This window comes from Ursus arctos, unplaced genomic scaffold (genome assembly GCF_023065955.2).
Source record: "Ursus arctos isolate Adak ecotype North America unplaced genomic scaffold, UrsArc2.0 scaffold_5, whole genome shotgun sequence".
Lineage (NCBI taxonomy): Eukaryota > Metazoa > Chordata > Mammalia > Carnivora > Ursidae > Ursus > Ursus arctos.
The window spans coordinates 33,507,428-33,520,989 of NW_026623067.1; the positions used below are offsets into that span (position 1 = coordinate 33,507,428).

Consider the following 13,562-nt stretch of genomic DNA (forward strand, 5'->3'; position numbering starts at 1 on the left):
CTTTCCCTGGCCTTCCCTCTCGTCCTGCTCCTCCCCACGAATGTCCATGTTGAAAGGGGGGAGAGAAACCGTTTAATCTGCTAATTTTGTACTTGGCAGGAAGGAGTACGGGAGCATTCTGCAACATCCCCGCCTGGCTGCATGCCTCCCCTAGGACTCATGAGCGAGGTGGCGTGTAAGTGTCTGGAAAGAACTTCCAGGATGCCCTTCAGTAATGGGTTTCTGTCTCAGAGAGCTGGGAGTGATTCTCAGCTAGGTGGGGAGGGGTGGGGCGGGGCGGTGGCTTGTGCACAAGATGGATTCAGAGTTGCTGTTCTCAGGGAAACATTTGCTCACACCCAGAAGTGTGTACAAAAAGTAAGGCTGCTTCCGCCTCACTACCAAAGGCCGGCCAACGGTGTGGATAGGAAGCTGGGGGCAGGGGCCTGCTCTGTGGACCGGCTCGGGGTAGGGGACATGCTGGGAGGGTGGACAGGGGTAGGGCGCAGCCTGGCCCAGCAAGGTGTCCTCACCATATCGCCTGGTCGAAGGCTCTGGGTTCTGGGGAAGAACGCGCTGACGCTGCATCTGACCAACAAGGCGTCTCCAGGGAGCTACTCGTGAGGGTCTCAAAGTAGGCAGACCACCCTCTGCCAGAGGCAATTCCCTCCTAGTCTGGCTGGAGACTGAAGGATCACACCTGAGGGGGTGCCCCAGGGCGGGTGGAGCAGGGCAGTTTAAGCTTCCATTTTGTTCCCGAGGAGCTTTCACTACCCAGTCCCTAGTTGGCTGGGCCTGGAGGCTGTGACAAGAGCTCAGAGGCCGGGTCCACTGAGGAAGGAACACACAACATGTGTTCCAGGAGTTTTGGAGCCTCAGGCCAATGCTCAGAGAAGGGAGTGCCACCCCCCACAGGCCCAGACCTCCGGAGGGTGGGCTGCCGCCGCTCCACTGTGAGGATTGGGGCTGGGGATCAGCTGGCCTGCCGCACCCACGAAGATAGAAGGTCACGCTACTGAGAGCGCTTCACTTGCCACAAAAAGATAGCACCTAGGACCTCATCCCAGTCCATGCTGGGTCCGGCAGGAGCGTCTGGATAATGCACCTGTTTTCTTCCTTAACACGGCAACCATTCTAAAGAGCAAACTGCCTGAACCATCCTTCCTTGAGGAGCAGACGTGGAGGCATGGCAACCTAGTGTTCATTCTGAGAGCGTCGGGGGCGAGGAGGCAGGCGGTGCCTCTAGGTAGGACTCGACGGCGGCCACCCAGCACAGGAAAGCTCCTGCACACCCAGGTCCCTTCCCAGAGGTGTGAGCCTCTCCCTGGCAGGCCAGGAATGGGGTCTTTGCAGCCTGGGGCTATCTGCCCCAGCTTCCTCCCCACGTTCCCCTTGCCTGCAGGAATCAAGTTTTCCACTCAGATTCTGGCCAACGGAGCCGGACTAGCTTCTCTACCAGCAGCTCCGACTCATTCTTTCTTAGTCCTTGGATAAGCCCCCAGCAGGAAGGAGCCACTCATGACCTCCCCCACCTGCACCTGCCCTACCCCAACCCACATACCCCTGCCCAATCACATACCTTGGATTTCCGGGCCCCTTTCTTGCCTCCTGCTTTCTTAGACACGGGCTTCTTCTGGGATGGAGACTTGGCCTTTTTGGCTGGGGGTGGCGTGATGATGGCTTCCAACTTCCCTTTGGATCCTCGTTTCTTTGCTAGCAACTCCGGGTGGATGTTTGGTAACACTCCCCCGCTGGCTATGGTGACTCCTTTTAGCAGCTTGCAGGAAAATCAAAGGAGCAGATGGTTAGCCTGGGCACCCTGTCTCTGACCTTCAAGAAGTCTGCCCTGCCCGTTCACATTCTTGCTTTGCTCGGTAGCGTGCCTTCCTCCACAGCACCTCCAAGGATGCTGACGGGACCCAGGCTCAGTACACAGAGAGCAAGTCCTCAGAGTCGCTCACTCTAGTGGAACTTCACTATCTTTCCTCTGGGGAGAGCCAAATATCTTGTTTCATTCCCTCCCATCCCCAAATGAGGCCTCGAGGAAACACTGGCACAGGGTCAGAGAAGCTGCTAAGAGTCCAAAACGCAGTGCACACCTCTGACGGCCAGGCAAGCGCCAACCTCCCTGTGTCTCTCAAGCAGCAGACCGCCCGCCGAAGCGTCTGGCAGGGGAGGGAGAAGAGCGCCCCATACCTGATTCAGCTCCTCGTCGTTGGCCACAGCCAGCAGGATGTGCCGGGGTGTGACCCGTCCCTTCTTGTTGTCTCTTGCTGCATTGCCTGCCAGTTCCAGAATCTCAGCTGCGGGGAGCAGAGGGGGAGAGCATCCGGGCACGTTAGAGCGTCAGAGGATCTCGGGCATGCTCCCGTGTCCCGCTACCCCCAGGCATGACGCTGCAGGTGCCCTGCGCCACCCCACTACGAGCTGAGTCACAGAGGTGCTGGGTGCGCCCAGGAGGCCCCTCCACTCCAATCCATTTGTTTTGGAGATGAACACGGAGGCTCAGAAAGAAGGCACCAGCTGAAGGTCCCCCAGTGAGAAGTGGTGGAGAGGACACGTGACCCTGATTTCCACAACGGACTGCCTGCGGTCAGCCCTCCACATGCCGCCAAGACCAAGCCTGCGGAGGCAGTAGTGCGGCCCCGAGAGTGAGCTGTGCATCCCGAGCAGCGGGGCGGGCCTGGGTTTCTGGGACGGCAGGGGCTTGGCCAACCTCTGTTGACAAAAGCAACATCGAACACCCACACCTTCAGGCTCAAAAGTAAAAGCATATGACGGGACTCCACCAAGTCAACAACCTAAAAACATAAACCAAAAGAGGTAGGATGCAACAGAACAGGCCGAAGACGCACAACGAAATGCGACATATCACACCAACAAAGCTCGACTGGGTACTGATGATCAGAAAAAGCTATGAAAGTCATTCTGGACAAAACTGAGATCTGAACATAGACTGGATATTAGATGCTAAAGGATTATTAATTTTCTTGGGTGTGACTGTAATGTCACCACCCTGTAGAGAGCCGTGTTCACAGGAGATACGTGCCTAAGTACTTGGGGGTCAAGGATCCTGACTTCTGCAATTTACTCTCAAATAATTCCGTCAAACTCCACGGAGTAAAGCCAATGTGGGGATAGGCTAAGTGCTATTAAATCTAGGTGTGCGATGTAAGTGCCCCTCTTTCACCATTCTGTATGCTTGACACTGTAGAATTTTTTTTTTAAGATTTAGTTGAGAGAGAGAGCACGAGTGGGGAGGAGGGGCAGAGGGAGAGGGAGAAGCAGACTCCCCGCTGAGAAGAGAGCCCAACTTGGGGCTCGATCCCAGGACCCCGGAATTATGACCTGAGCCGAAAGAAGACACTTAACCAACTGAGCCACCCAGGCGCCCAGCTCTGTAAAGCATTTTAAAAACTAGACAGCGAGGAGCCTGGCCCCTAGCTGGTGCTCGGGTTCATTTATCCGTCCTTCAGGGCAGGCCCTCACCGGACAGGACAATGGCTCTTCCACATCACCAAAAATGGGCCGAAACAGCAAGGGCCCTTTGGCAGGAGAGTTTTTTCTCCTCTGCAGCAAAGTTCTCTTGGGAAATGTCAACATCATTGTTTCCTCATTTTCTTAACTTAGATTGTCCTAGAACATATCTTACACTCCCCTCCCCACGTCTGCAATTATACCCGTGCCACGGGCCTGCCTATGACCACTACCCTGTGGGCCCAGCTCAAGCCGGACCTCCTCCTGGTACTAAAAAATTCTAGTATTCCGGGTTATGTTGTCAATACTAGAGATCGCCAGCAAAGTCCAAACTCAGAATCATCATAAGCAGGGAATAGATCCTGTATTTACACTTGACAATATTACATGGTACGCATGAAGGAGTGCTAGCTGCTGGTCCAATGCAGTAATTATGGTGCAGATTGCTGAGAAAGCACTTGGCTACTCATGCAAACCCTCCTGTCGGCAGCAGTGGAAAACCTGTCACACCCGGAACAGGTTTCCACCGGGAACCCCAGGCAGGAATTCAGTGACTCAGTAATCACGACCCTGATGAGACACTACCCCCGGAGGCATCACGAGGCCCATGCCACCTTGACGCTTCCAGGCCAGAGTCCCTCACCTCAAACTTCCCATTTGACAATCACTAGAGTGAGGCCCCGCAAGGACAGGATGATAGCCAGCCCATTTCCCACCCTTAACCATTAATCTCCACAGGACAGTTCCCCCTGCAGCCTGAACGCAGATAGAGGGGGAGAGAGCCCACCTGCTGGTCTCACTGAAGCCTCCCTGTAAGTGACGGTGGCAGTGTGCTCCAACGCCCAGCAGACACGGACCTATGTTGGCCAAGCAGGATTGGGTGCCTGGGATGCCCAAGTGGCCCTAGGCCCCAGGTGCCAAGATGCAGAAATGGGCCCAGCTTGGGCTTCTTCCTCCTTCACTCACGGAGGAGGCCTCACACCTGCTACACTGTTGTCCTGCCCGTGGCTGCTGAGGAAGCTATAGTAGGAGCCTCACCTGGTGTGAGCACCCACTCCAGGAGTAGAGGCAGAGAAGAGAGCTAGCCACAGCTGTCTCGGGGGGAGCCCAAGTAGAGAGAAGGCCAGAGAGGAGCAGCTGGTACCACAGAGGGGTAGCCTATCTGGCATTCCTCCTGGCCTCCACTATCCCCTCACCTCCTCACCATGCCCTGCTTTCTGGGGCCACCAGGAAACATGGGGCAAACAGTATCCGCAGAGCCAGAATGTACAGAAGGAGTCTGATGGTTACGGCCTTTTCCCCATAACGTGCTAAGAATACTTTACCGGGCCTGCATTAGGCAGAGACCTGTGACGCTGCCCTAAGCCCACCCCTCTGGCAAGATGTGAAAATTATGGCTTCGCAGGCAAGTGGCCATGGCTTGTTTCCTCTTCCTGCCCGGAGTGGTATGAAAGGCTCTCCCCAAGAGAAGGTACTGTGGCCACTGTGGGGAGAGGCTGTGGTCTTATTTTAGGCACTGCTCCTTTAACTTGCTCTGTGTGCAGGAGAAGAAGGTGCTGACCGACGCAAAGACCTGGGGGGTGGGGAGGGGTCACCATGACTCTGAGGGGCCTTGGACTGCTCATTTGGGTGGGACACAGGGAGCATGTGACACAAGGATATAAAACACAGTGACCTGTGAGTAGCACCCATGGCTCAGAAATCTGGAGATCAGTTCTCCAGGAATTCCCCCTCACTTTCCAGAGCCCTTCTTCCCCCACCACTCGCCCAGCCCCTAGGCTCTTACTCTGTGGCTGAACCCTCAACGGCCAGAGTTTCTCCACTTGGGAAATCTCACAGGGTGGGCTCACCTACTGCGAATTCGGCCTGGTTCCACCTGGGAGTGACACTGAGGGGTAGGTGTGTCAGGTGGGATGAGGAGCACTGCAGCCCCTCAGAAAGAGCGGGGCGGGGGGCCTCATTCCTCTGCCTTCTTCACCAAGGAGCAGGAAAATCCCCAGCTCCCTTCTTGCTGCAAACCCCAGCTCGCCTTCCATCTGCGCAGGCCCAGATGACTGGCCCTCCCGCCCAAGGGTGGGCCCTCAGCTCCGCCTGTGTGGAGGGAGGGGCGGGGGTCAGGTGGGGCTAATAAAGAGGGGCGCAGATTCACATGTGGCTAGTTGAGCAAGAGCTTCATCTTCTGTTTACTCCTGCATGTTTTCCAGAGGGCAGTTACCATAGCAACTCCTTTGTCAAGGGACACACAGGAGACAGAGCACCTCAGAGACACACCTTTTATGAGAAGCACGTTCCACGCCCGTCCGGCCAGTACCCTGCGGCTGGCAGAGAGCTGGGCCAGTTCAAGCAGCCAAGAAAGACGGGGGCTGCATCTGACAGCTAACAAAGGCAGGAGCTCAGAGGGCGAACTCAGCCCTTGCCAGGTCTTCATTAATGCCCACCCTCTCATCCTCAGGCCCGCTTCGGCATCAGCCATTACAAGGGCCTTCCTGGCCAGGAGAGGGCTGCCTGCTGCAGGGGGAGAGGGGAGGTGGGTAGCGCCAGCTGCTCGTAGGGATGGAACAGTTCCCCTCCACTCTGCAGGGGGAGAGGGTGCTGGCTGTGAGGGATGGGGGCAGGGCACAGGCCACCCAAGGAATTTCCTCATGCACTTTCCTTCCTAGTAATTGATCCTCACCTTTGCAAACGACAGCAATGGTGGGGTTAGGGAAGCCCCAGGCTCAGGGGCTGTACACAGTTCCTTCCACCGCCCCGCCCCACATACCCAGTGGGAAGGGCCCTCCCCGCCACAAGCAAGGGGGCAGCCTCCTGGGGGAGCCAGAGCCAGCTTCAGCCCTGCCTCAACTTGCACGGAACCCATGCCTTCCTGCAAGGGAGGGTTTCTTGCACCTGATTCATCTTGTATTTCAGAAGGTTTTGCCTGCCTGGATTAAGGGAAAAGGATTCTGGGAAAGAGAATCAGGAAAGCACCAGATCTACGGACCGAAGCCCTTTTCACGGTTTCCAGAGCTCAATGCGTGGATCCTCCTCGGAGGGATTTTTCAGGAGCCACAGCCCGGGGGGCTATAACCAAAACAAATGGAATCTGCAAGAAACCACAGAAGGCAACTGGGCAAGAGCAGCTAGAAAGAGAAGAAACAGACCCCTTGCCACGTTCTCCACCAGCTCAAGCCGGGTCTTCCCGGCCAGCGACAGAACAGTTTTGTTACCAGTGACCAACAGTGGACAGGTTTGGGGCCCAAAGCGCTTGGACAGCTCTAGAGGGGACTGTAATGTGGTCAGGTTCCTAGGGATACATGCTGCACGGGCACAAGTTGAATGACGAGCAAGACTGCCCAGCTTAGGAGCGATTTCTTTTGTTTTAAAATATTTTTAAGATCTAACTTGCAAACCACCAGACTATCTCTGGTTCCCACTCCTGGCCAGGGCCGCTCAGGCAAGTAGGGAGCCACTGGATCCATCATCTGCATTGGCGCAGACCAGCACGGTGGCCCTATTCTCTCCTCCGACCAGCAAGCGCTGCAGAGACACCCCTGGGCCCACCGTTCCCCAGCCCCACTGAGCAGGACTGCTTTAAGGCCGCCTGACAAAACCCCCACAGCCATGAAGAATGGCATGATTTGACAGCCCTTTCAGCTACAGACCAGCTGTCCGAAAGTGAATACCTTTGACAGGTCTCCTTTCCAAGTTCACCGAGAGACCAAAGGCCTAGAGTCTTCCCCTCCCCCCCCAAACATCTTGAACTGAACTATGTCTGTTGTATGGAAGCATTCCGTCTATCTTCCTTGAGGGAGATGAAGTCATGGCTTTACAGAATTAGACTCCTAACAACTAACAGGTGACGTGCGGAGCCGGCGCCAAGCTCTCGACACAAACGTTGCAAACTCGAGAGTCGGGGGGCTTCTCCGGAGCTGTTTGAAGCATCTCCGCTAACAAAGGAAAGATTGAGAATAACAACCAGAAATCAAAGGAAAGCAAATGTTCACGTAATCCCAAGGAGAAAACAGGTATTTGCTACAAAGCCAACAACATGACGAGCAATCTGTTTATTGTATTTCTCTCAATTCATCGGGCTTCTGTCAGCAGTTCACGGAGTTCAGAACTGTTTTACACCGTTCTGGAAAGCCTTAACCCAATCAACCCAAATCGGAGAGTGATTGCTCAGAGTTTCCTGCATCCTGACTGCACCGCACTTTCCTCCAAATCCCCCGGGGGCCCCCCAAATCCACCGGCCCACATCTCGCCTTTCAGGAGATGAGCGGCAGAGTCTGAAACCCACAGAGCTGTCACCCCGAGGTTCCGGGGCCTCACTCATGGGCCCCAGCAAAGCCCTCCAGCCTGCCTGTCCTGGGCCTCAAAGGAACCAGGGATTCCAAAGAGAGACTAAAACAGCAGTAACAGAAGGTAGCATTTTGTGTGTGTGCAGGATACAAGGTATTTTGTAACAATAAGCCATTCTGTTGCTTTTCTGCAGATGTTCCGAGTCTGCGACACACTTGTCCCTTGCTGTTAAGCCCACGTTACAGACCCCTCCTAAGAACCCATGAGCATCTGGTCCAGTCTCCCACCTTCCCCACGTCTCGCAGGAAGAGAGAAACGCAGCTTAATTTGGGAGTTTCTAAAGTAGGCTGTTTTTTGTATTTCGAAGTAAAAAGTAATTCTGCATTATACACACGAACAAAAGAAAAGAGAGAGGGTTCTTGACAAACACTACCTTCCCCTTCCCCACCAACCCAGCCCAGTGCGCGAGTCCCTTCCCTTTCTGGAAAGCCTGCCTGGGCCTTCCCCTGAGTCCCAGCCCTCCTGCATGAGCTCACCTCCTCGGTCTGTCGTCAGCAGGGAGCAGCAGCCGTGAGGACGCCAGGGCAGAGCCGGGGTCTGCCGTCAGACAGCCTGGGTGCGAATCCCAGCTCCTGCACCTCGCTGTCCACGTGCCCATACACACCTGAGGCTCGCTTTCCCTTTCTATGGAAGGGGGAGGATCACGAGGTCACCCTCGGGCAGGTGAGGACTCACAACTTAGTAAGTTACGTGCTTCCCACAGTTGGCAGGTGTCAGCTACTGTTTCAGAGGCTACAACCACACACTTCATCTTTTACAAAATATAGCAGGCTTGATTTCTAAGGGAAGAAAACTATACTTTCTTTTCCTCGGATTCCTCTATCAAAATAATGGGCTGGCTAAGTGGGTAGATGCTCTCACATGTGCGAGAGCTGGGAAGAGGAGAAAAGCGATACAGAAAACCTGGTGTTTCCTCACCGACAATTTACTCTTTGCTGTTACACTTAACAGTTTACATATGTTTGAAAAATGCACTTGAACCCGATTAACCTCGAGGCTGCCAGACTTACCTTGATAGAATGCAGCACCAGGGGCGGCCCCACAGGCTGTCTCTGGCTCGGGATGGGGTCTGGGGCTTTTGTCTGACCCCCACAGGGCATGTACCAGGGCAGGGGCAGAGCTGAAGCCAGCTGCTGAGACACCACGAGTCAAGGCCCAGGAAGGAAGGCACAAGGACGCCGTGCCTGGGGCAGGCCCAGAGAAAGCTGCTCTCACCCAGGGCCTGGCTGACAGCTGGCCAGGGCCCTCTGCCCTGCCACTCACTCCCTTTCAAGGACTCTGAGTTAATTTAGAAGGAAATGGTTAATATGTATGTTTGGATATGAAAAATCACAGTCATTTGCTCTTAATTCATCTGGGGAAGGGATGAACATTCAGAGAGGTGTGCTGAAATGAAATGATTTCAAGAGTGTAATGTAAAGAGGAAACTCATTTCAAGAGCCATGACAGGGTGTCATTTCCCAGATGGACTTTCAAAGAGGAAAACAAGGAGAAAGGCGGTATGGGGTATGGCGGGCAGTCCTGGTTTGGGGGGAGGAGAGGTGACGCCTGTCTTCTGCACTCACGTGCGCGTTTGCCAAGACATGGAGCCCTGGTGCCTCTGAGTGGAATCGGGACTCCATCAGAGGGAGACACTTCGCCCTCTTTTGTGCGGTTTACCTTGGGCACAATTACCTTTTCAAAATGTAAGAAATGAAACCGCAGTGTAAATGAGAAGAGGCAACTATGGTATATGCCCCTCCCCCACCCACCGTCTTTGAGACCACGTGTCACCCTCCTACCCTGACATCTGTCCCTGCCTGCTTAATTCTGCTTCTCACAAGAGTTCTGAGCATTTGGATTTTTTAGGTTCTTCCCCTGCCTGTTTTTAGAGCTGTATGAGCGTGTCATAGAAGAGGAGGCTCTGGCCCTGTGTGCTCTAATGAATCCCGATGCTGAGGGCCACTGGTCCGATGAAAGCTGTGTCACTCAGGATTCTACCCCCTCTTCCCTAAGGGGAAGATGAAGGGACATCAGGCAAAAAGTTCCTGGCCCTCCAGTCCACCCCCCAGGGCCGCAGAGCCACACAATCTCCTCATGGAGGACAGGGCGCTGCCCTCCCCTCACCGAGGACTCTCCGGCTTCTCTTTCCCCCAGAGCCTCACTTGTCCTGCTGCTCATACAGCCAGCACCCCCGACACTGACCAGACTGCCCTTCTCTATAGCCCAGCACATGTCACGCCAACGGCCACCAGCCCTCTTGTGCTCAAACCCATCTCCTCCCTGTCAGTGAGTCCTTGTCCCTCCAGGCCCATCCCTGCAGGACCCCCGTCCCCTCTGCCCAGGCCAGACCCCAAGACTGTCTCCAGCTCTTACACATCACCTGCAACTGCTCAGGGCCTGCCCCGCTCAGGAGGCTGTGGTTCCCCTGAGGACCCAAGCCAGCCTTCCAGGACCAGGCACATACCATTCTCCTGCCACAAGACACACGAGATACCAAGTGGACCCAGGGACCCTGAACCACACCCACCCCCCAGCTCTCCTGGTAACTGCTAAGGTCCGCACTCCTGAGGACAGCCTGCAGGAGGTGCTCTTCTCGAGATGGGCGACTATGCAGGGTGGCCTCGCAGAGGTTACTTGGACTCTGAGCCCCGGTTTCCTTCTAGGCAAAATAGGCAGTTTGAGGATTCCGGGAGCTACCAAATGCAAAGCACTGAGCCAGTGCCTGGCTCACAGGAAGTGCTCACTCTAAGGCAGATGTTTCATTACTTACGTGGCTCTGCCTCCGCCTAGTACTCAGAGCACTGGCCCCCATGCCCCCAAAACTAACACAACCACAAGCCACGATCTCCATCTGGAATAGGGACCACCAGGGCCTGGGGTGGACGTGGGAGGGCGAGGAAACCGATGCTGCTCAAGGTAAGTGTCCTCGTTTTCTGACGCTGACTTTCAGCAGTCGGTCCCCAGATTTACAGAAGCAACACGTTACTGTTTACCAAAGACCACCTCAGTTGCCAGTTACCACAAGGAGCCTCCAGCAGGATAGCCACGGCCAGGGAAGCCCACGGTTAGCCTTCTCCAGAGGCCCTGGATTCCCACACGGTTCCCACCGTCCTACGGACAAGAAATGTGAGCTCTGGCAGAACAAGAGCCTCCTTCCCATGTGGACGACATTTCTAAATGTCTTCCGTAAAGGCCACTCTACACGCGTGTCCCTGTGTACATGGGGATGACAGCACACGCTTCCTGGCCACCAGATGGAAGGCACTTGCCTAAAAAAGAAGGTGGGATGTGAAATGAAGGAGGAAAGACATCAGGGAAGGGGAGGTGGGAGCCAGGGTCAGAGCTGCAGGCGGGCTGCGCAGCCTAGCAAATCCAAGGCGAGTCTGAGTCCATGTTGTCTTCTCGGCAACCAGCACGGGAGGGGGCGGTGGGGACAGACAGGGAGTTGGGGGGAGGCTGACTGTGGCTAATACCCTTTGTGTCTGTCTTCTTGCTACGATGTATTTATAGCTCTAAGGAGTGGCTTTTTGCTTTCACCATGTTTTATTCTGGGTTGGCTGGAGGTAGAAGCCTTCAGGCAGGCTAGGAAAGCAAGAGGACTATAAGTATATTTTATTAGTTGATATCTTTCTGTTAAAATATCAGCGAGAGAGAGGATATTTGTAGCATTCTTATCACTTCCTTCTCCTCCCAGTAAGTAAGTAGTTCTTTAAAGGCATTCTTGCTGGTCATCCACAGAGAGACCCTGGGGTAGAGCTAGCACCCCTCCTGGGATGCTATTTAAACCAAGTGGGCAGCTCCTGGCTTCCTCTGCTTTATAAAGTATAGCTGAGACATCCTCAGTGGCTTTTGTGTTGGAGGTGAGAGATCAGCCCCCAATAAGGTTCCCACGCCTTCCCCTCTGCCGCCCTTTGCCTCTCCCCAGGCGGGCTGGCCCCCCATCGCCCCTCCCCCAGTGTTATTAGCATAACCCGAATTCTGCTTCATTGAAAACTCCGGGGGTCTAGTTCAGCTCCCATCTCATCAGTGTCCTGGCAGCATCTGACATTACCAACATTCCCTCCTCCTGAAATTCATCGTCCTCTAACTGGTCTTCTGATCCTTCCGTGAAAAACTATTTACAAAGCAGCTGCAGAACGCGAGTCCTCGTGCTGGTAGCTGAGCTCACGGTGATGAGGGAGAGCTGGGAGAGGCGCGTTCCCAGCCCTGGGGTCATGAATATGGCCTCAGATAGGTCTGACCCATCACGGACACTCACTACAAATCTGTTGAAATGAACACTGATTCTTTCGACCCTCAGCACCCCAAGTGGCACCCTGCACCTGGTCAGAGCCTGGTAAGTCCTTCACAAATAGGTCATTACGGATGGATCGCTAAACGAGTAAACCAAGCCTGCAGCGTTCAGACCGTGATTCAGGATGTAAGTGCAGGGACGTTCTCCAAGGCACTGGCCTGGTTTCATGTATTAGAGCCAACACTCAGGCTCCGTGGCAGGCAGTGTGAACTATAAAGCAGTCATCCCAGGGGAAGGCAGCCCCATGAGGGCCCAGGGTCCAGGCAGGCCTCCCCTCACAGTCTCAAGTCCGGTCTCGGGGTTGGCAGAGGGCCCTGGGGTGCTGGGGAGAGGTTTGGGGTAGATCAGCAACCCTCAGATTCCCCCAACCAAGATTTGGGCTCAAATATAAATGTCAGTCTCTGCATATCACACGTACCCATTATCCTGATTCATTATTTCTTGACATTTCATTTTTAAGATTTATTTTGAAATGAAAGGGGAGAAGAAAAGTATCTTTAGAAATGTACAGAACATACATAATCTGTCTCCTGGGAGGAGAACTGGGTAGGAAAAAGGGCAGGAAAGGAAATGCAGGTCTCACTGTATGTTCTGTGGGGACATGTGAGTTTTACCTTTGGTATACACCACTTACTAAAGAAACATGAAGTATGTAACCAGACAGACAGACCAATGAAATAGAAAATAAAGTCCAGAAATAGCCCTAAATATATCTAGAAATTTCATGTATGGTAAAGGTAGCATCTCAGATCACCAGGGAAAAGATGGGATATTCGATGGATTGTGTTGAGATAACTGGGTAACCATCTGGAACAAAATTAAGTCAATCCCTATCTCACACTATATATCAGGATAAATTTCAAATGGATCGAAGTAAAAATGTAAAAAATTAAACCATAAAAACACTAAGCAAAAGCACAAGGGACTTCCTCTGTAACCTTGGAGAGAAGTAGACTTTCTGAATGGTGACTCAAAATCTGGCAGAAATAGATGTATAAAAGTCTTTCGTTATTAGGATTATTCAGATAAACTTGGTAATGATTCCACAATGCATATGGATATCAAATCATCAGGATGTACACCTTAAATATATACAATTATATGTGTCATTTATTCCTTATTGAAACTGAAAAAAATTATTCAAATAAATATGTTATTATGTATAACATGACTAAAGAAAATTTTGAAAATGAGAAAATAAGAAATTATAAAGAACAACCAAGAGGATTAAAAAAAAAAAAACCAACAGACTTCTAGAAATAAAGTTTCAAAGCTGAAATAAAAAATTCATTGGCTGGGGGCACCTGGGTGGCTCAGTCGGTTAACGTCCGACTCTTGATTTTGGCTCAGGTCATGATCTCAGGGTCGGGAGATGGAGCCCGGAGTTGGGCTCCGCATTGGGCGTGGAGCCTGCTTAAGAGTTTCTCTCCCTCTCCCTCCGCCCCTCCCTCAGGTGCATGGGCAGCATTCTCTCTCAAAAATAAAATAGTTA

General features: G+C 53.3%; 1 protein-coding gene across 4 annotated transcripts in view; it reads right to left on the reverse strand.

The window, feature by feature from the left end:
- LOC113261754 (core histone macro-H2A.1) overlaps nucleotides 1-13,562 on the reverse strand; it is a 76,650-nt gene that overhangs the window by 42,507 nt on the left and 20,581 nt on the right. For all 4 annotated transcript variants that reach the window (XM_026508023.4, XM_026508024.4, XM_026508025.4 and 1 more), the window contains exons 3-4: nucleotides 2,176-2,282; nucleotides 1,559-1,756 (exon numbers count right to left, since the gene is read on the reverse strand). In XM_026508023.4, coding sequence (XP_026363808.1) covers nucleotides 1,559-1,756; nucleotides 2,176-2,282 — 305 coding nt within the window. The remainder of the gene's footprint in view (nucleotides 1-1,558; nucleotides 1,757-2,175; nucleotides 2,283-13,562) is intronic.